This window comes from Ascaphus truei, chromosome 18 (genome assembly GCF_040206685.1).
Source record: "Ascaphus truei isolate aAscTru1 chromosome 18, aAscTru1.hap1, whole genome shotgun sequence".
NCBI lineage: Eukaryota > Metazoa > Chordata > Amphibia > Anura > Ascaphidae > Ascaphus > Ascaphus truei.
The window spans coordinates 16,559,608-16,582,181 of NC_134500.1; the positions used below are offsets into that span (position 1 = coordinate 16,559,608).

Genomic DNA, 22,574 nt, shown 5'->3' on the forward strand with positions numbered 1-22,574 from the left:
GTAGAATGTTCGTGTCTCTCTGCTGTTTATTCTAATTTGCTCCACTGCACCAGGAAACAGTCTTCCATGGAGACATCAAAGATGATCAGAGAACCGGTCCTACCCCCAAGCTTTTCTGAGAAGACTTAAAAGGTCCAGTGATGACAAGGTGGAGGGGCATTACAACCATTAGGAACAACTATGTTGTTATTGGTCCAATTTCATTAAAAAAATATATATACATATTTGTACAGGTTAATAATGTAAACTGTGACTGTTTATAGATCATGTGAAATTTTATTACATCCAAAAACAAAAGATATATCTGGATACCTGAAGCAAATATCCACTCATCCCCAAAAGTATGGATCATGTAAAATGTTGAAATTGTAGGGGGGACAAAACAAAATCAAGATAACTGGGCTACCTGAAGCAAATATCCCCTCATCCCAATAATTAATGACAAGTACAGTTGCAATCTTTATTAACAATATTCATAAATGTTCAGTATATCCAGCATTGTAGTTCATATACCAACATTAATTACTTGTAAATGTTAATACCAATTAAAGACTGCTGTCGGACACCAATAAGCACAGTAATATTATACACCTCAAGGTTTTAGCAGAGTAACAAACCATATAAATTTGCTTTATAATTTACTGTTTCTTTTTGGAATAATTTCACCCCAAGGGCATGTAAATCAAGGAACATTTTTTGTCTTCTGGTCACAACCTTTCATGTTAACATTTGACATTATATAGATATTTGGAGACCCTTATAATGCCAATGAACTGCTGCAGACGTGCCAATGACCCGTGTGCCACAGATGGTGCATGCAATGCACAATAGTGACATGCAGGTCCATGATCAATTAAGCCATGGACAAAGAATGCAATTTTCGCAACACTGGCATGCAAGTCAACAATCTGTGGCTTCTCTACAAGTGCCTGAGTTAGGGAATATCTGCAACCTAGAGATGTTAATGACTTAGTCTTTATCAGATGTAATTACAGCAGCATAGTCAGGCATTAGTGCATTTCCTGGCTCACTAAAAGGAATTCTCTGAAGATTTTTGTCCTTCAAAACCTTCACATGCTACTAGTTCATGTCAAGGACATGAGGTTAGGATGATTTTTGTTGAATGAATCTGGAGAAAAAGCCATTTATTTTGTTTTATCTGAAGGAGCCAATATGTGCTACAGCTTTACGTACAGATCTTGTAAACTGTAAAAATTAGTACACGTTTGCAAAAGGTTGTGCACAACTATTGTATATACAAAATGGCACAAAAGTGAATTCAACAGTCTATGCACATGCACACTTCATCCATATAATCAACGTAAGGTTCTACACTACAAACCAGAAAAATACCAGCTTCAACGGGTCCTTTTCATTGTGTACTAGGTTCACAAAAGGTTACAGCAGTGTGGGCAAATATTGCCCAAGTCAAATCCTATCGTTAAAGCTGAGAAAGGTTTAAGGCCATTCAAGTTAAAAGGGCAGAGAGCTGAGAAAAGCCTTTTTAGAACCCAGTTTTGATTTTACATGCTTTGCTTTCTAACATAATTTGTGGTCTTAACCTCTATTTTGAGAATCCAAACAGAAGTCAAACAAAGGAAAAAACAAACAAACATATCTTAAATACAAAACATACTACAGTATGAAGGAAATCAAATTAAGGAAGGAAAGCAAACATTAAAATGGTAAAATGCGCAGAAGTGTTCATTGCTTAAACCTATCCTACAAATAGGAAATAGGCATTATGTACATTTGATTTTTCAAGTAGATTACTTTACATTGCTATACCAAAGAAAACAGGTCTGTTTATCAGTGCATTGTTTTAACAACTAGTCTGATACTACACAGTTTCATCCTACACTCAAGACAGCAGCTTGCGCTACTAAAACCTGCTAAGCTGTCAGACAGACTATAGTGTAAAGGGAGAGGAGGCGGAGAAAAAGAACAAACACTAAAAGTAGAATTAATGGAATGAGAAGGAGTCATGCAGACAGGCCAATCGATCAGCCAGCTAGCTTGCTAGCAACGAGAGAAGGTTTCCTCTGTGGAAGGTCCTGCGGAGTGGGAATATGATCACCGGTGACCTCCGTTTTGTCAGGAGCAGCAGCAGTTGGGAGTTGCTTGTTCTTGATCTTGGCTTTCGCCATATTGTAGTCCCCAGAGTCAAAATATTTTTGCTACAAGAAAAAAAAGAAAAAAAAAAAAGAAGGGAATGGGTTACTTGGGCATCACCAAATCTTAAAGCACCGCAAACCGGATGTGCATCCCTTTTATTCGATGAGCTGAGATATAGCCGTGAATCGCAGCTTTTTTTTTTTAATGTTCCAAGCCCGAAACACATTCTACGGCCGAATTAGTGACCCCCCCCCCCCCCCCCCAGGTACAAGGCTCACTAGAAGGTTCCCTGCAGGGAAATCTCACCCTCACTACCTTGAATATTCAGCATCTTATGCTACTTGAGAAAAGCATTTGCCATGTTGTTTTCCTTAGTTCTTTACATGTTGAATTGGATAATTTAGTAATAGTGTTGGGCTGCTTCTGGAGCCCTTTACTCAACAAGTAACATACAGATGTAGCAGGCGTTATTTTAGCCGTTAATGTGATGTGTTAACACTGTTTTCAGTAGCATTACTGCTAAAGTGCCACGGTAATAAGATAACAGGGATAACAATATCAGCTAATGTTGCACACCGCCCTGACAGCAAAAGTAATACATGCTTTTATTTTGGACTGTTTTCAAAAGAAAGATTTTCAGCAAAGAACAAATAGGTTAATAATACACTAACAAGGGTGACCAACCCGGAGCCTGCGGCCCCTTAAGTGCATCCTGGGGGGGGGGGGGGGGGGGGAAGAGAAATGGAGGCTCTGACTGCAGTCAGAGTGACCAAAGAGACATGGAGAGGAGATGCCAGAGCGCCCCCTAACTAGGCTCCTATCCTCCAATGAACCAGCGACCCCTGGTGGGCTCCCAAGTAGTGTAGGGTACAGTGAGTATACACAGACTGCTGAGAGCTCCACATGGTGCTGCCTGTGGAGACAGGAGAGCAAGGTAGGGACAACCACCCCATGCCTACTGCCTTGTCTTTCCCTCCTGTCACCCTCTTGTTCCTGCATCACCACAACAGCCCCCCATGTGTGTCAGCCCCTCCCTCCTCCCGTGTGTGTGTGTCACCCCCTCCCTCCCCACGTGTGTGTGTGTCACCCCCTCCCTCCCCACGTGTGTGTGTGTGTCACCCCCTCCCTCCCCACGTGTGTGTGTCACCCCTCCCCTCCCCCCATGTGTGTGTATCACCCCTTCCCTCCCCCCATGTGTGTGTCACCCATCCCTCCCCCCCATGTGTGTCACCCCATCCCTCCCCCCCATGTGTGTGTGTCACCCCCTCCCTCCCCACGTGTGTGTCACCCCTTCCCTCCACCCATGTGTGTGTATCACCCCTTCCCTCCCCCCATGTGTGTGTATCACCCCTTCCCTCCCCCCATGTGTGTGTCACCCTCCCTCCCCCCATGTGTGTGTATCACCCCCTCCCTCCCCCCATTTGTGTGTCGCCCCTTCCCTCCCAGTCACCGTATGTGTCACCCCCCCTCCCTCCCCCTGTGTGTGTATGTATGTGTCATCCCCTCCCCCCGTGTGTGTGTGTGTGTCGCCGAGTCTTAGGAGGAGGAGCGTGAATGCTGTGGCTCCCAGCAGGGGGGCCCCAGCTCGAGAAGTTTGCGTACCCCTGGTTTAACTTGCATAATATATGAGTGTTCTGCAACATAATTTCAACCTGCAAAAGTATTGGACGATATTTAACTCTTCCCAACCCAAAACATTTAATATTGGCCATGTCTTAACAAAAGATATCTACAGAATGATAGGCCTCCCAGGATCCGCCAAATGGCCCGGCCATCTACGTCCCATGCCAAATAAACAGCGCTACTTACTCCTTTCTGAAGCCGTTTCCTCAGGAAATCCGAGCCTCCGGGTTTGGGACCCAGGTGAGGATACCTTGCTTTCAACTTGGCTTCTTCTGCTTTTTCGGGGCTGATTACTTTATCATCCATTTCCTATAAAAATCAAATCAACACAATTGTCAACATTTCTCTTAATATAAACCTGTTTTAGTAGGGGGGGCGGGGAGTGGGTGACTACTAAAGCGAGTCAATCTATATATCTATATCCACACAGGAAAGAGGATCAATATCCCATCTTTAACTGTATATCCGGTGAGGTTGTAGTGTGTGTGTGTTACCGTTACACAATACAGATCTGGTGTGTGTGTCGAACTCTGAATATAGAAGCGGTGGTGGGAAGTCAGACATACACAGACACCAGTTTTATTTGCTGTGTGTGCGCGCGCTGCTTAAGAATGCCGCCATTAATATTTAAACTGCACTGGTGACTATATGCTTAAAGAAGAAACATGTAGGTTGGGTCGGAAAAACAGCACTGTGTATGTTTATAAGTCTGATAAAAATAGGAACAAATTGAAATGCAAACATGGAGTCATTTTATGTCAATAAAGTGAGATTAAACTTTACAGGAACAGTCTTAAACACATTATCCAACAGGAAAGTGATCTTTCATAAACCCCAAAAATGTCACGCCCCGCAAAAACCCCAACTTACATATGTAACTACAGCATGCTTTCTACAGTCATCCCTACATTACATGTTAATGTCAGCACAATGTTTCAATATTTTGTGGGTTTTTATAAGAAAGATAGAAGAGCTATTGTTATTAATTGATTAAAACCACATTACTGTCAGATTAATGCATTATACTGTTGCTCTGCCATGCAGTAAATAAATTCAATTTAAAGATTTAATCTTGAAAAAAAAAAAAAAAAAAAACACGGATTGTAAAGAATTCTTTGATTTCCTGTCCTTTTCTAAAAAGATTTTTCAAACAGCAGAAACTGGCTCAAGAGCAAAGCTGTGTGATTAGATATAAGCCTCCAATGACCAGCAAGTGAATAGAAAAGCGTATTCGGAGATATGCACCAGAATAAACGCAGCGAGTTCTTTTCCTGCTTCTTAATATTTCCAAACATAAATGATGTCTTATTAATGTCCTTGCTGCTCACGCTGCAGCAAGAGTCGCAGTTCTCATCATCTTTCAGTAATAACCGGTAGATAAGGTAAAACACTCGTCATGTAGGGGCCAGACTTCAGCATTTCTAAGGCCTCGGCCATGGTCAGCGCTTATGCGCTGACCCGTGCTGAGGCGCGCTGCTGCTCGGCAGTGAGCCCCTGCAGCCGCAATGAGAGCGGCATTAGCAGGGGCTCGTTTACGCAAGCGTGCGGAAGCGTAAGTCTTAGACATTTTTTAAATTCAAGCGCTCAAGGGAGCGCAGGGCCGGTCACGTGAGCGGTTCGCCCAATGAGGTCGAACCAGCTCCTCGACGTCACTGGCCCGCCCCCGGATGCGCGCTAACCAAGGCCAGGGAAAGTAACCGCTTTCCCTCAGCCTCCGCATGGCTGAGTCACCATGGACTCAGCCTAAAGGGAACACAGAGGAGATGGCAAAACGGATCGTCCCCCAGAGGCTTACTTTGTATTCTAGGCAGTCCATTTCCTGATACCCCTTCTGCTAAAACTACTAACCCGGTGGTTTATGCAGAGACCAAGAGAACTAACTGGTGTGTCAATTGGGCAGATGGATATTGCTTGAAGTTGTATTGTAAATCTGATATTTGTATTGTAAAGTTGATATTTGAGGCACAAATGGCAAAGCATCATTAAGTTTAAGTGATGGGGTTATTGGCGAGAAACCGTTAGAATGGGTGACTAACAGAGAAGAGATAATGCAGTGGGAGAGAAAACCCAAGTATGGCTAAAAGGGAGAATTGGCACAAGGGTTTCAACTCCCCTCCAGTCAGGTTTTCATAGCTTCAGCACATGTGGCTCAATCAGTCCCTGCTACAGCACATGTGGCTCAATCAGTCCCTGCTACAGCACAGCGGCTCAATCAAAGATATCCGTAAAACCTGACCTGTTAAGCGCCAGGACCAGACAGGTTCTCCAATCTTATACTATATTAGTGAAAGCACTGTATGCCTGCCTGCCTGCTGCCTGCCTGCCTGGATGTCCGGTGTCCCTAGGGGAAATCTGATTGGTCCCTTGGCCCGCCCCCGCACACCTCTCATTGGCCTGAGGCGGAGTGACGGGCCAAAGGACACACAGGGACACAAACACACACAGGGACACACACAGGGACACACACAGGGACACACACAGGGACACACACAGGGACACACACAGGGACACACACACACAGGGACACACACACACAGGGACACACACACACAGGGACACACACACACACAGGGACACACACACACACACACAGTGGGGGGGGGTGTACATTAGCAGCTCCACCCCCTCCCCCCCGCGCCTCTACAGTCAGCGGAGGAGCGAGCGCCCGGGACACAGCGGGGGAGCGGCCACAACAAGCTGCCTCCCGCCTCAGATCCACGTGGGAGCTTCCGGACGGCTGAGGGAGCGGCCGGACGGCTGAGGGAGCGGCCAGACGGGTGAGTGAGCGGCCTTCACCTCCCCTCACCCCCCTTCACCTCCCCTCACCCACCCCTCACCTCACCTCCCTCCACCCCCCTTCACCCCCCCTTCACCTCCCCCCCCTCCACCCCCCCCTTCACCCCCCCTTCACCTCCCCTCCACCCCCCCCTTCACCTCCCCTCCACCTCCCCTCCACCCCCCCCCCTTCACCTCCCCTCCACCCCCCCTTTACCTCCCCTCCACCCCCCACTCCCCTTCACCCTCCCTTCACCTCCCCGCCACCTCCCCTCCACCCCCTTCGCCTCCCCTCCACCTCTCTCCACCCCCCTTCACCTCTCTCCACCCCCCTCCACCCCCCCCTTCACCTCCCCTCCACCCCCTCCCCTCCACCCCCCACCCCCTAAACCTCCCCTCCACCTCCCCCCCCTTCGCACCACCTACCCCCCTTCCCACCACATCCCCCCCCTTCCACCACTTCCCCCCTCCTCCCCACCACCTCTCCCCCCTCCTCCCCACCACCTCTCCCCCCTCCTCCCCACCACCTCCTCCCCCCTTCCCACCTCCTCCCCCCTTCCCACCTCCTCCCCCCTTCCCACCACCTCCCCCCCTCCCCCCCCCCCACCACCTCCCCCCCCCTCCTCCCCACCACCTCCTCCCCCCTTCCCACCTCCTCCCCCCTTCCCACCCACCTCCCCCCCTCCCCCCCCCCACCACCTCCCCCCCCCTCTTCTCCCCCCCACCTCCCCCCCCCTTCCCACCACCTCCCCCCTCCAACCCCCCTTTTCCCCACCACCTCCACCCCCCCTTCCCACCACCTCCACCCCCCCTTCCACCACCCCTTCCCCACCTCCCCCCGCCCTTCCCCCCCCCTCCCACACACACACGTACACAGACACACACATGTACACGTACACAGACACACACATGTACACGTACACAGACACACACACACACACACACGTACACGGAGACGCACGTACACGTACACGGAGACGTGTGTATACGCGCGGAGACGCACACGCGCGTATACGCACACGCGCGTATACACACGTCTATACACACACAAACATGTTGTATACACACAATATATACATATACACAATGTATACATACACACACGTGTATACACACACGTGTATACACACACGTGTATACACACACGTGTATACACACACGTGTATACACACACGTGTATACACACACACACATGTGTATACACACATGTGTATACACACACAAACATGTTTTATACACACAATATATACATACACACACATGTATACACACACATGTACACATACACACACACACACACACACACACACATGTATATACACACACACACACACACACATACAATGTATACACACAAACATGTATACACACACACACTATCCCCAGCACCACCACATCAGCACACCGGTATCCCATGCCCCCCCAGCACACTGGCATTCTCGGCTCCCCGCCATTCTCAGCCCCCATCAGCACCCACACATCGCCACCTTTGCACCTCCCCCATCGGCACACCCACATCCGCACCCCACATCAGCACCAAACCCTCCCAAATCAGCACACCGATACAATCACCATCAGTACAGCCACAGCAGCACTACCACCGCACATGGGCCGTGTGGACCACTCCCCACCCAAATGCCACACCCACACCACAAACATCCCGGGCAACGCCGGGGCTCTCAGCTAGTCTCTATTATAAAAGCTTGCAGCGATCCTGGCCCCTTACATGCTGCGGATGTTTAACTCCGTCCTGGCAGGGGCTCCGTTCCCAGAGCAGATGCTCCAAGCGTCCATCTCCTTAATTCACAAACAGGGTAAAGATCCCACAAATTGCCAAAGTTATAGGCCGATCTCATTAATAAATTCGGACATCAAAAATGTACTCAAAATTATTGGCCAACAGATTGAGTTCTATCTTGCCCAGGCGGATTCACCCGGATCAAGTTGGTTTTATTAGAGATAGACAAGCGGCCGTCAACACAAGAAGAATCAAAGATGTGATTGAGTTTATGAACACCAACAAGATACCGGGGGTAGTATTACGTCTAGATGCAGAAAAAGCCTTTGATAGGATAGATTGGCCATACCTAGATGCCACGCTTGAGGCCTTTGGTTTGGGTAGAGGGGGGGGGGGGGGAGAGAGAATATTAAGGGCAATCAAAGCATTATATACAAAGCCAGAAGTAAGGGTTATACAGCAAGGCTATCCCTCAGAGCTATTTTCAATTAAGAGTGGCACAAGGCAGGGCAGCCCGCTATCGCCCTTGCTGTTCGCCCTATGCATGGAGCCACTGGCTGTCCACATTAGGAGTAACAGATGTAAAAGGTATCCAAATACATTTGCAATCCCACAAGGTGGTGTAATATGCGGACAATGTCATTCTGACGCTGACACAGCCTCACCTCTCTACCCAACCTTTTCAGCCTACTGGGCAGATTCAATAGAATATCGGGATTTAAAATCAGTCAGTCCAAATCGGAAGCCCTAAACATAAACATGCCTAAAAACATGGAAAAATTAGTAGCATTGAACTTTAATTTCAATTGGCAGCCCGACTATTAAGTATCTGGGAATAAATATCTCGAAAACTTATAAAACTCTATACAAGACCAATTACCCCAAAACGTCGCCAGTCCTTCAGAAGAGTTGGGAGAATGGTCTTCATATAATATCTCTTGGATTGGCAGGATTTATTGTATTAAGATGAACCTTTTGCTCCGTATTTTATATCTGTTTAAGACTCTTCCAATACTAGTAGTTAAATCAGATATAGTAGACGTGCAATCTCGAATATCAAAGTTTATTTGGAAAATTAAGAAACCACGCATTAAAGCAAAAATTCTCCACAGACCTACTACTGACGGGGGTCTGGCGGTACCTTGCTTGCTCTCGTATTACAAAGCTGCTCAATTATGTCAAATTGTGCAAAGGCACACGGGTCCTGCTCTAAGGAGATGTTTGGCATTAGAGAGTGAACTATGTGCCCTGCTGAAACTCTGTAATATGATTTGGTACCCCAAAATTAGGCTTAAAGCATTAATCAAACCGCTCTCCTCGATGCTCAGCTCACTCGCAGTCTGGGAGGCCACAAAATTTAGATGCTCACTAATTTCTAGGCACTCCCTGATGACTCCTCTTTTTGGAAATCCAGACTTTGCTCAAGGCCTAGATAATACTATACACATTTTAAAATCTGGAAACAACACAGGCTGTGTAGATTGAAGGATCTGGAGGGTAGAATCACTATTAAAACATCTGATCAGATTAAATCAGAAAAAGACATTCCCAATACAGAATATTTTTTAGATACCTCCAGATCAGGGCATTTTACACCAAATACATGATACGTCCACAGATGAAGAATTTTGAAACGCTCTGTGTGCTGGGTAACGACACACGGGGACTAACATCTAGGATTTACGGAGAGGTGATCAGTTCAGGAAGGGACTACTCTCAGAAGTTGGGTTTTATGTGTCAGTGGGAGTCAGACTTAAACATGAGGTTGGAGGAGGATGAGTGGAGTGAGATATTTACCGCAGCGGCCAAGAGCTCCATTTGTACAACATTAAAGGAGAATGCATACAAGCTACTAATGAGGTGGTACCTCACCCCAATGAAATGATCTAAATTTGTCCCGGGTTACTCCCCCCTGTGCCCTAAACAATGCGGAGAGCCAGCGGACCTGTTGCACATGTGGTCCTGCCCTCGAATAGTCCCATTGTGGGAGCAAATCCGTGATTGGCTACAGAGGATTTTGGGCCTCGAGATTCAGATGAACCCCTGGCTATTTTTGTTAAACCAACCTGATAAAGACTTAGCCAGGGTGGAAAACAAATGAGTTGCTCATTTTGCAACAGCCACGAGGTGCGAGATCGCAGCATTGTGGAAACAAGATCCAATTCCATCTATTGACAAGAAACGTCACACGCACCTACACGCACCTGTTGCTCGCGCGAAACCCGCACTGGGGTCCGAGGTGACATGGAGGCACGGCGTCACGTGAGACGTCCCCCCCTCATTGGCTGAACCGACCCGGCCGTCGCCCGATAAAAACAAAATTGTTTGTTTTCGAGAATCGTGCGCACGGTTGCGCTTCACCGGTCGCACCCTCTATGGTCGGCCGCATAGAGAAGAGGTCTGTGTGCGCCGTGCATGCACCGTCGCTCACACTATAATCGCAGCCTTAAACTGCATGCAGGTTTTATGCTAATTTTTAAAACCACAGAGACATTTTCAACCATGAATCAATAGGAAAGCACCTGTATGGAAAACCAAAAGATACTAAAACGTTTTTAACTTCCACATCTAATTTAGTACTTTGCAGTACTACAGTCAAATGTGCTAGGGCTCTTATTGGAAGGGATTACGTTGCATCTGCTTAGATTTATTAAAGTTGGATGACTAATAACTGGGCATTCAAATTATTTAAGAGGTATGTGTTTTTACGAAAATCTAACGATATGGGTATTTTTCTAGAAACCTCCATTTCATACTCAAACAAAAAAAAAGACAAAATAAATAAATAAAGTGTAAATTTCGACCTGCAGAATGACCATTAAATTAAATATCTGGCAGGACACTGGAAATTTGGGGGCACTTTTAGACAAGTGTTTTCAAACGTTTTTTTTTCTTCCGAATTCATGCGTTTCAAAAGTTACAAATTTTGTTTTAAAATAATTTTATCAACTGGTAAACTGGGCCGTAACCACATATGCACTATTGTGTTTTGTTATAAGTGTAATAACTAATTGCATTTAAAGTCTTCGGAATGTCAAATTGCAGAATGGCAAGGGTGGATTTGAAAGCTCCCAAATGGGACTGGAAATTCACCCTCATACAAAAGATGGTGATCAAGAATTTGGACATCCATGTAAACAGGCTGGCAAGACAAAAAAATAAAAAAAATAAAAAAAGATAGTGGCATTAACAATTGATGCCATAGTGGTCTGTTGCATGCCTCTGGCGCAAAGGGTTAAACAGAGAATGCAAGGACACAATATTAACCGCATCAGTAACAGATGCATAGCCCCAGACATACTTGCTAGCCTGTCACTGCTCAAACCTATGTTCCTTTTGTGCAAGCTACTCTGCATTCAGATTCCAGCACTTTCATAAATGTAGGAGTATGAATGGAACTACATAGTACTTGGTAACAGCCAACATGTTCCATGCTTATAGTTTAGCATCCAGCTGCTCTAACATTACAAGTATGGCCTTCATTGCCACTCATTCTAATAACGGCTGTTGACTGATAAACTGTTTGCATTGTGAGCAAATTCACGCTACTAATTTGGAAAAATGTTAGGCCTTGCCCCCGCTGCCTACTACAGCGTCCGCCGCACGGACGAGAGCCCGCCCCTCAATGGCGCCGGGCCCGCTGCGAGGGGGGGCCGCAGCGCTGGGGTGAGAGTTGCTCCTGCTCTCAATAGAATTGAGAGCAGGACTCGCGTCGTGCGATTAGGCACGCCCCCCTGCGGTTCAGCCAATGAGGGCGAACCTGCCGGGTGATGTCATGGCCGCGCCCCGTCACTCCCCCGCCACGCCCCCCTCCCCCCCCCGGTCTCTCTTCCTGCAGTGAGCTGCAGACCGGGGAATCGGCTGAACGCGCCGACAATATCGCGGGCGCGCGTTGCAGCGGAGAGACCGGGGCCTTAGCCTTTCGGTGTCACTACAGGTGTATTGCCTCAATCTCTCCCAACAACAGTCTCTTGTAATTTTACAACCAGTGATTTGCCCTTGGATTAAAGAATACGCAACCTGAAAACACAAGCACTGTATTTATTAGAAGTAATTCACATGTCCTTATCAGATTTGCAAAGCCTATTTATATTAAATCAATCAACATCTCAATACAGTTCTGTTAATCCAGTGGATTAAATATTGATTTGGTCTGCAACTTCCGCTGTCTTTATGAAATATGTGTTCAGCTAAACCCAATAAGTAACATCAGAGATTGAAAATGAATATAGAAAGTTCTATAGTGGGTGAAATAGAGGTTTTATTTATTTATTTAACTGGGCATTATTACGTTAAATAATTTGGCTGTTGCCGGGAGGGGTTGGGAAACCAATCACGAGACTTTGAAAGCTTTGCAAGAAATCACGATCTTAAAAAAATGCAGTTCTATAAAAAAAAATTGAAAAATCCATTGCAAACCCCTATACAAGCAGATTAGGTGCCAGTGTTAAGCAAACATACGTCTTACAAAAAGTGTTTACAAAGAGAGAAAACCTAAAAGGCAATATCTGGTGTTAAGAAGAGGGTGAGGCTTCAGTATGAAGTTTGCTGCAGGGACAGTAAAACTCCACTACTGCAGTTTAGGCGAGGCCCAAATAGACAACCACACTGCAACTGCTCAGGCTGCTTCATCAGCCAGGAAGTCAAATACTGTACAGATCAAGCTCCCCCATCCTCTTCACAGCCTGCTTACTAAGGATCAGAGCAGATTAATACAGGATCAGACAAGAGGTGCATCTAATCCCAGTGTCCGCGCTCTCCTGGTGACCTTGGAAAGACACTAATTCCCTGTGCCTCAGGCATCAACATTTGACTGGAAGCTCTTCTGCAGGATTGCGCCTGCAAACTTCTATGCACAGCGCTGCGTACACTGTCAGCGCTATAAGAACCTTTTATTTATAAGCAATGGCAGGAAGCCACCAATCCAAGGGTCCTCCATACCACGGGTCCTCCATACCACGGGTCCCTTATTGTGTTATTTTACTTATGTAGTGTCTGCCATGAATATATTCATATTTGTTAATGCCATCAATTGGCAATGTTGGTTTCCCAATGTCAGTGCCTCTCCCACAGCAGGTCAGGATCCCCTCTCACTGTGTGGCCCTAAACAGGTTAGCCTCGGGGGGGGGGGGGGGGGGCGCAAGGGTCTCAAGTCCAATACCCCAGCTCATGTCATTCATAAAGCTAGTAATGGGGTGAGACTGTATGGTAGGGGGTGACTGTCCATGGGGTGGGGGGGGGGGGGGGGTGACTGTCCATGGGGTGGGGGGGGGGGTGACTGTCCATGGGGTGGGGGGGAGAGACTGTCCATGGGGTGGGGGGGAGGAGACTGTCCATGGGGTGGGGGGAGAGACTGTCCATGGGGTGGGGGGGAGAGACTGTCCATGGGGTGGGGGGGAGAGACTGTCCATGGGGTGGGGGGGGAGAGACTGTCCATGGGGTGGGGGGGAGAGACTGTCCATGGGGTGGGGGGGAGAGACTGTCCATGGGGTGGGGGGGGAGAGACTGTCCATGGGGGGGAGAGACTGTCCATGGGGACGGACGGGACGGACTGTCCATGGGGACGGACGGGACGGACAGTCCCATGGGGACGGACGGGACGGACTGTCCATGGGGACGGACGGGACGGACTGTCATGGGGACGGACGGGACGGACTGTCCATGGGGACGGACGGGACGGACTGTCCATGGGGACGGACGGGACGGACTGTCCATGGGGACGGACGGGACGGACTGTCCATGGGGACGGACGGGACGGGACTGTCCCTGGGGACGGACGGGACGGACTGTCCATGGGGACGGACGGGACGGACTGTCCATGGGGACGGACGGGAACGGACTGTCCATGGGGACGGACGGGACGGACTGTCCATGGGGACGGACGGGACGGACTGTCCATGGGGACGGACGGGACGGACTGTCCATGGGGACGGACGGGGACGGGACTGTCCATGGGGACGACTGTCCATGGGGGGGACGAACGGACTGTCCATGGGGGGGACGGGCGGACTGTCCATGGTTGGGGGGGGAGGAGACTGTCCATGGTTGGGGGGGGGGGGGGACTGTCCATGGTTGGGGGGGGGGAGACTGTCCATGGTTGGGGGGGGGGGAGACTGTCCATGGTTGGGGGGGGGGGAGACTGTCATGGTTGGGGGGGGGAGACTGTCCACGGTTGTGGGGGGGAGATGGTCCACGGTTGTGGGGGGGGAGAATGTCCACGGTTGTGGGGGGGGAGACTGTCCCGGTTGGTGGGGGGGGGGGGGAGACTGTCCACGGTTGTGGGGGGGGGGGAGACTGTCCACGGTTGTGGGGGGGGGGGGAGACTGTCCACGGTTGTGGGGGGGGGGGGGGAGACTGTCCACGGTTGTGGGGGGGGGGGGGGGAGACTGTCCACGGTTGTGGGGGGGGGGGGAGGAGACTGTCCACGGTTGTGGGGGGGGGGGGGAGACTGTCCACTGGTTGTGGGGGGGGGGGGGGAGACTGTCCATGGTTGTGGGGGGGGGGGGGAGACTGTCCATGGTTGTGGGGGGGGGGGGGGGAGACTGTCCATGGTTGTGGGGGGGGGGGGGAGACTGTCCATGGTTGTGGGGGGGGGGAGGACTGTCCATGGTTGTTGGGGGGGGGGAGACAGTCCATGGTTGTGGGGGGGGGGGAGACTGTCCATGGTTGTGGGGGGGGGAGACTGTCCATGGTTGTGGGGGGGGGAGACTGTCCATGGTTGGGGGGGGGGGGGAGACTGTCCATGGTTGGGGGGGGGGGAGGACTGTCCATGGTTGGGGGGGGGGGGAGACTGTCATGGTGGGGGGGGAGACTGTCCATGGTGGGGGGGAGACTGTCCATGGTGGGGGGAGACTGTCCACGGTGGGGGGGGGTGAGACTGTCCACGGTGGGGGGGGGTGAGACTGTCCACGGTGGGGGGGGGTGAGACTGTCCACGGTGGGGGGGGAGACTTGTCCATGGTGGGGGGGAAGACTGTCCATGGTGGGGGGGGGAGACTGTCCATGGGGGGAGACTGTCCATGGGGGGGAGACTGTCCATGGGGGGAGACTGTCCATGGGGGGAGACTGTCCATGGGGGGAGACTGTCCATGGGGGGAGACTGTCCATGGGGGAGACTGTCCATGGGGGGAGACTGGGGGGGGGGGGGGGGAGGTGGAGACTGTCCATGGTTGTGGGGGGGGGGGGAGACTGTCCATGGTTGTGGGGGGGGGGGAGACTGTCCATGGTTGTGGGGGGGGGGGAGACTGTCCATGGTTGTGGGGGGGGGGAGACTGTCCATGGTTGGGGGGGGAGGGGAGACTGTCCATGGTTGTGGGGGGGGGGAGACTGTCCATGGTGGGGGGGAAGACTGTCCATGGTGGGGGGGGGAGACTGTCCATGGTGGGGGGGGGAGACTGTCCATTGGGGGGAGGAGACTGTCCATGGTGGGGGGAGGAGACTGTCCATGGTGGGGGGGGAGACTGTCCATGGTGGGGGGGGGAGACTGTCCATGGGGGGAGGAGACTGTCCATGGTGGGGGAGGAGACTGTCCATGGTGGGGGGGGGAGACTGTCCATGGTGGGGGGGGGAGACTGTCCATGGTGGGGGGGGAGACTGTCCATGGTGGGGGGGGAGACTGTCCATGGTGGGGGGGGAGACTGTCCATGGTGGGGGGGGAGACTGTCCATGGTGGGGGGGGAGACTGTCCATGGTGGGGGGAGGTGACTGTCCATGGTGGGGGGGGGAGACTGTCCATGGTGGGGGGGGGGGGAGACTGTCCATGGTGGGGGGGAGACCTGTCCCAAGGTGGGGGGGTGAGACTGTCCAAGGTGGGGGGGTGAGACTGTCCACGGTGGGGGGGGTGAGACTGTCCACGGTGGGGGGGGGTGAGACTGTCCACGGTGGGGGGGGTGAGACTGTCCACGGTGGGGGGGGTGAGACTGTCCACGGTGGGGGGGGTGAGACTGTCCACGGTGGGGGGGGTGAGACTGTCCACGGTGGGGGGGGTGAGACTGTCCACGGTGGGGGGGGGTGAGACTGTCCACGGTGGGGGGGGGTGAGACTGTCCACGGTGGGGGGGGTGAGACTGTCCACGGTGGGGGGGGGTGAGACTGTCCACGGTGGGGGGGGTGAGACTGTCCACGGTGGGGGGGGTGAGACTGTCCACGGTGGGGGGGGTGAGACTGTCCACGGTGGGGGGGGTGAGACTGTCCACGGTGGGGGGGGGTGAGACTGTCCACGGTGGGGGGGGGGTGAGACTGTCCACGGTGGGGGGGTGAGACTGTCCACGGTGGGGGGGTGAGACTGTCCACGGTGGGGGGGGGGGTGAGACTGTCCCTGGTGGGGGGGGGGGTGAGACTGTCCCTGGTGGGGGGGGGGGTGAGACTGTCCCTGGTGGGGGGGTGGTGAGACTGTCCCAGGGGAGGGGGCGGGTGATACGGTCCCGGAGGGGGGAGGGGGAAAGGCAATGAATGACCTCACCCCGAGCACAGAGAAGCGGCTTCCTAAGAGGGGAGTCCCCAGTCCCGAGAGGCCCAGGATATCCAGAGACAGGGGGCTAGACGTGCGACCGAGGCCCCGCAGCCTTCCCCTCCCATAACATGACTCATTCCCCCTCCCCGGGCGGTGTGACCCGTAGCCGGGCCCCGGCTTCCCGCGCTCACCTTCTGCTCCTCAGCCAAGTTCTCCTCTGGTATCTTGCCCTCCTGCTTCTGCACGGACATAACGCGCGAGATGGCACACAACGACCCGGCAGCGGCCTCACAGCACTGTCTGCCCCTGTATCCTCCTCCTGCTCCTCTACCAAGATGGCCACTGCGCCGCGTGCGTCACACGACGTAAGGGGCGAGCAGGGGGGAATCCTCTGTGGGGCAGCCTTCCAGCGGGATCAATCAGCACCACTGCGTGACGTCACGCCTCATGTCGCGCATAGCATCATGGGAGTTGTAGTTTTTTTTTCTCCCACACAACATTATATGGTGTTTTAGGCAAGTGCCTTTAGCTGCTCCCTTTTGTGTGTTTAATGTTATCCCAAAACTGATGTACATATGGGTTGCCTCCAAAGGTTTGATTTGAGTCATGCACCGTTTTAACCTATAGGTAACCTAATACTGAAGTACTTATTCACCTATAGGTAACCTAATACTGAAGTACTTATTAACCTATAGGTAACCTAATACCGAAGTACTTATTAACCTATGGGTAACCTAATACCGAAGTACTTATTAACCTATAGGTAACCCAATACTGAAGTACTTATTAACCTATAGGTAAAAATAGGTTCAGGTAGCTGCGTCTTTAATAATACTAAAGCACTTACAATATATTCTTAGTCCACCTACTATTGAAATATATTTATTTTTGGATGAAAACTAAATCCGTGATGGTGCTGACCATATACACACACATTTACACCAGTGGCTTGCAACCTTTCAGCACCTGTGGATCCCTTCACAAAATGTATTTTGATTGCGTGGATTTTAAAACTTATTTATCGTATGTAGGTATGGTATAATGAGGGATAAGGGGAGGGGGGAGTGAGCTCAAGCTACTGTCTTCTATGGGATGGTGCCAGGGGTGAAGGGTCAACAAAACGCAACACTTGCCTAGGCAAGTCAAAGAACCCCTATGAACAAGCACTCATGAAGTGGTAAATACAAATATTTAAAAAATAACCTTTATTAGTGTGTACGGGTAAAACAAGTAAAGGGCTAAACACACAACACAATTAAAAGGGATATTAAACAGACCACCTTCTAGTTGTAATAGTGAACTGATATGGGTGGTAAATGAAGGAACTTAATGTAACTGGCACCTATATAAAATAATTAAATCAAAAAATATAACAGATGGTGCCTCAGTGTGGTAAGTAAATTGGAATAGGTGAAGTGTCTGTCAATAGCATATTATGCAGACACACATTTATCAGACCACATCTGGTAGAATTATCACTCATAGAGAGTACTAACATTGCCATTGTTAGTACTCTATGAGTGATAATTCTACCAGATGTGATCTGATAAATGTGTGTCTGCATGATATGCTATTGACAGACACTTCACCTGTTCCAATTTACTTACCACACTGAGGCATCGTATGTAGGTAACAAGACAATCGCTGGTTTCCATCCTTTTTTTGGTCATTAATTTAATTCTGAGGAACTCGCAACCATCTCTAATAGCAGCTCTGTGATCAGATGCATTGTACATTTCTCTGTATTTGATAGTTTTCAAATTAACGGATATTTGCAGGGAACCCTTTAGGGATGCCCGGGGAACCCAAGTTGAAAAACACTGCTCTAAGAAAACTAAAAGCTTTCTGTATTCCAGGCATACCCCGCATTAACGTACGCAATGGGACCGGAGCATGTATGTAAAGCGAAAATGTACTTAAAGTGAAGCACTACCTTTTTCCCACTTATCTATGCATGTACTGTACGGAAATCGTCATATACAGGCATAACTGATGTAAATAACGCATTTGTAACAGGCTCTAGTCTCCCCGCTTGCGCACAGCTTTGGTACAGGTAGGGAGCCGGTATTGCTGTTCAGGACGTGCTGACAGGCGCATGCGTGAGCTGCCGTTTGCCTATTGAGCGATATGTACTTACTCGCGAGTGTACTTAAAGTGAGTGTCCTTAAACCGGGGTATGCCTGTATATAGAAAATTTATTCCAGAATATGGCCAGGATCCTCGTTTAACTATTAAACATGGCAATATAAAAATATTGAGTTGTGCCGAATAATATGTCAGCCTAGGGCTCCACGGAGTAAAGGTGGGAAAAAACTGATCTACTGTATAAAAGTGTCAAAAGTTCAAAATAGTCTAGAACATGTACATTAATCATAAAGGACCTAAATGAACTGGGATACTTTACAATATAGAGATATCAATCTTCCACGGCATCGATTTATTAAACCACATTTCTGTCGTGCACGCAGAGCATCACCTTCTACCATTTGCGCAGCTGATCGGCACATTGCATTGGAGTTTTCTGTCTGTCAGTCGCACGTGGTTAAATGATATGCAACAAAAATGTTGATACTTATTGCACCAAACCTATTGAGACAGTTCTAAGGTTAAGCTATATATGCTATGTGACAATGTGTATATGTATGAATATTTGTGTAAAATAATTTCTCTCTGTATATACAGACATTACATGCATTTTGTTAAGGGTGCTTTTTTTTGCACAACAATTTAAGTTGCAAATATAAATTGCTGACATTCTTTTGATACATGGGCCTCAAAAAAGCCAGTGATACTAAACATGTCGTACATCCAATCAGTGATATGAACATGTCTGAAATCAGGTACCACTTTTCACCCTAGCACTATGGTTCAAAAGCACTAAAGGGTTATTACTCCCTCTTCAAATGAATGGGAATGAAGATGTGCTAAAACTTAGCACCCTTTAATGAATATGGGCCTACCAGTTATTTCTACATTCTGAAACCCATCAGCATGTTTTTAGATGCACGGACATCTTCCTCGGATCATATTTCGGTAATCAGGTTCCCTAAATGGAGTAGAGAAACTGGATATCCCTTTGTTTGATAACACTTCTGTGATAGGTTACTGTATTCCCATCAAGTTCCCTGTAACCACTGAACATTCGCAACAGCAGCTGTCAAACCTTTACATGGTCTACAGTTTATTACGTTTACCATGCCTGTGTCGCTAATCATATCTATCCTGGTCAATTTAAAACAAAAAAACCAAACATACAATATTGTCATCTATTTGCTTTCCAGATTTTAATGCATAGTATGTGTTTAGCACAGATGCAACACCATTAGTCTCATGTTCACTAAAGTGTACTAAGCGTTAGAACCTCTGATCTCCCATTCATTTGAATACGAGTTAGGGTGTGCTAGAGTAGCACCCTTTAGTAAATATGGGTCTTAGACTGAATGAAAATGATTTATTGAAGATCAAAAGTCACTGAGCTGTTTAATAGGTGGTCAAATGTAAAAAAATAATAATACACAGTTGAATCAGGGATACTTGGCATTTAATTTTGTCATTGTTATTTCACTTTTTATGGTTTGAATAGTGCTGTTAAAAAAATGCTTACGTTTAGCACTATATAAGAACATTAACTGGTCTGGTCTCGAGAAAAACTGTAAGGTGTTTTTTTTTTTTTTCAGATCTGCAGGCTAAACATTAATAACCAAACAGATGAGATGAATCAGTAATATTATAAATCACTGACTAAATGTCATCCAGAAACTTCCAAGTCTCTCTTCACATTATCTAACGCAGCAACGTGTTTCATACAAGCGTTTTTTTGCGGGGGAATCATACTCATCTTACTATACAAAGGAATTGTCGTGTATGGTAGTTTTAGGCCCAAATTCACTAAAGTGTGTCAAGCACACCTGAACTCCTATTTATTTGAATGTGGTTACGATGTGCTAAAGCTTAGCAACCCTTAGTGAATCTGGCCTCAGTGTGTAAATATTCTAATCACCGTTTGTACAAAGACACTTTAATGCTCGATAAGCCATTTTTTAAAATCAAATTCAAAAACAGCATTTTGGGGACGGATGTAAGGCACAAGCAGCCACTTGTGTGTATGTGACAGACACTGGGGCCCCTATGCTTAGGTTGCCAATCACTATCATGTGGTTAACAGCATACTTAAGACATTCCAGCTTCTTACATTTTCACTATCTTAAGAATCTTACCACTGCGGACCCCCTATTTTCTCCCACATACAGTATGTCACCAACTAGCTAATTTTAAATGACATGGGGTAGCTTGGTTGTATGGCAGGAAAATCTCTACAATGTCATGGACAGATTGTATCTATGACCTTAGAAGGAGCAGGGTTCTTGCAGCTAAAACTCTATTGTATATTTGTATAAAAATATACACTAGCAATCTGATGCTAGGATTGAGAAGCCAGTGGAATAGATCAACACCCTTTCCTAACCAGAGTGATACCAATATATACTAACACACACACACACACACACACACACACACACACACACACACACACACACACGCTGTTTGTAAGACGCTATTCTAGCGTGGACACAACTACAGAGGGTCAAGGTTAGTCTGTCCAGACACAGACACACACCAAATAGAAGCGCTCATCTCCAATGATATCAGAAATACATTTAATAGATCTAATGTAATGTGAACAATTGTACACATATTAAAAAAGGAAGAATAAATGTGGAACTAAACGTGAACCACAATAATAAAAATAGACGAGCAAACAATGACCAAACGATCAACGTTTCAAGTTCCACTGGATAGTGGAAATTGTATGGAGAGTGCTTGAACTCCTGTTGGAGATGGGTAATGAATGTGAATTTGTCCCACGGTGCTGTATCTAAAAATCCGGTCAATAATTCGTAGTACAAGTTTTTTCAGTCAATTAGCAGGGATACAGGGAACTAACCCTGCAAGATATTCTCTCTACCCAAATATAAAGTCCCAAACGTTATGACACCAGTTCTGTATCTTACCTCCGTACTAGTGAAAGGGAAATCCCTTAAATGCAGACTATTCTTTCTGGAAGGGGATATGAAGGCGATTAACCTTCCGTACAGACCAACCTTGATCCTGCGTAGTCGTGTGGTCCATATTAGAATAGCATCTTCCAAACAGCTGATCTCTGGATTAATAGGAGGGGAAACCCTTAGGTGCAGTCTTCTATTGTTTTGAGGGGATATAAAAGTTGTTATTGGAGCAGCAAAGAGTGGCCATAGATCACGTGACCCATTACATCCACGGAGACTCTCAGTTGCCTCGAAAGAACCATCCAAGAATTTCACATTCTCCAAGCTGTTGGAAGATGCCAGTTCAGAGTGGACTCCACGACTACGCAGTATCAAGGCTGGTCTAGGATGGAAGGTATTACCTCTTTATATGCCCTCAAAGCAATAGGAGACTGAACCAAAGGGTTTACCCTCCTATTAATCTGGTGATCAGCTGTTTGGAATACGCTATTCTAGCGTGGAATCCACAACTACGCAGGGTCGAGGTCTGTACAGACTAAACACACACACACACACACACAAGTTCCTAATAATTAACCTGACTGCTCGTTTACATTTGGATCGTTCTGATCTCCGCTGGCTTCCTTCTGGGTCCAGGTGCAAAAAAGCAAGAGGAATAAATGAAAAATTACAATATAGTGCATTTGATGTGAGTTTTTGTAGTTTTTTTTTTTTTTAAATTGTAGTTTCTCTGTGCTTGTTCACACACGAAGATTATTTTTTTTATGAAAAAGTTTTATAGCACGTTTTGCAATTATTTAGCATTGTATAGTAAAATGTATCTGGGTGGAAAAGTACATTGAATGCAATAAAAGTCAATGTCTGCAT

General features: G+C 48.3%; 1 protein-coding gene across 1 annotated transcript; it reads right to left on the reverse strand.

Annotated features, from left to right (window-relative positions):
* Nucleotides 1-446: 446 nt before the first annotated feature.
* ARPP19 (cAMP regulated phosphoprotein 19) lies at nt 447-17,060 on the reverse strand. Its single transcript, XM_075575710.1, has 3 exons — nt 16,893-17,060; nt 3,925-4,047; nt 447-2,177 (listed from the first exon to the last, which is right to left on the reverse strand). The coding sequence occupies exons 1-3, from the start codon at nt 16,950-16,952 to the stop codon at nt 2,004-2,006; spliced, it is 357 nt and encodes a 118-aa protein (XP_075431825.1). The 5' UTR covers nt 16,953-17,060; the 3' UTR covers nt 447-2,003.
* Nucleotides 17,061-22,574: the final 5,514 nt, after the last annotated feature.

What these genes read in the sequence shown, in the direction of transcription:
- ARPP19 (XM_075575710.1), bottom strand. Translation starts at nt 16,952, where the DNA reads ATGTCCGTGCAGAAGCAGGAGGGCAAGATACCAGAGGAGAACTTGGCT. An exon ending in ACTTGGCTGAGGAGCAGAAG is followed by an intron (nt 4,048 to 16,892) that starts GTGAGCGCGGGA and finishes TGATTTTTATAG; the next exon opens with GAAATGGATGATAAAGTAAT. An exon ending in GGAAACGGCTTCAGAAAGGA is followed by an intron (nt 2,178 to 3,924) that starts GTAAGTAGCGCT and finishes TTTTTCTTGTAG; the next exon opens with CAAAAATATTTTGACTCTGG.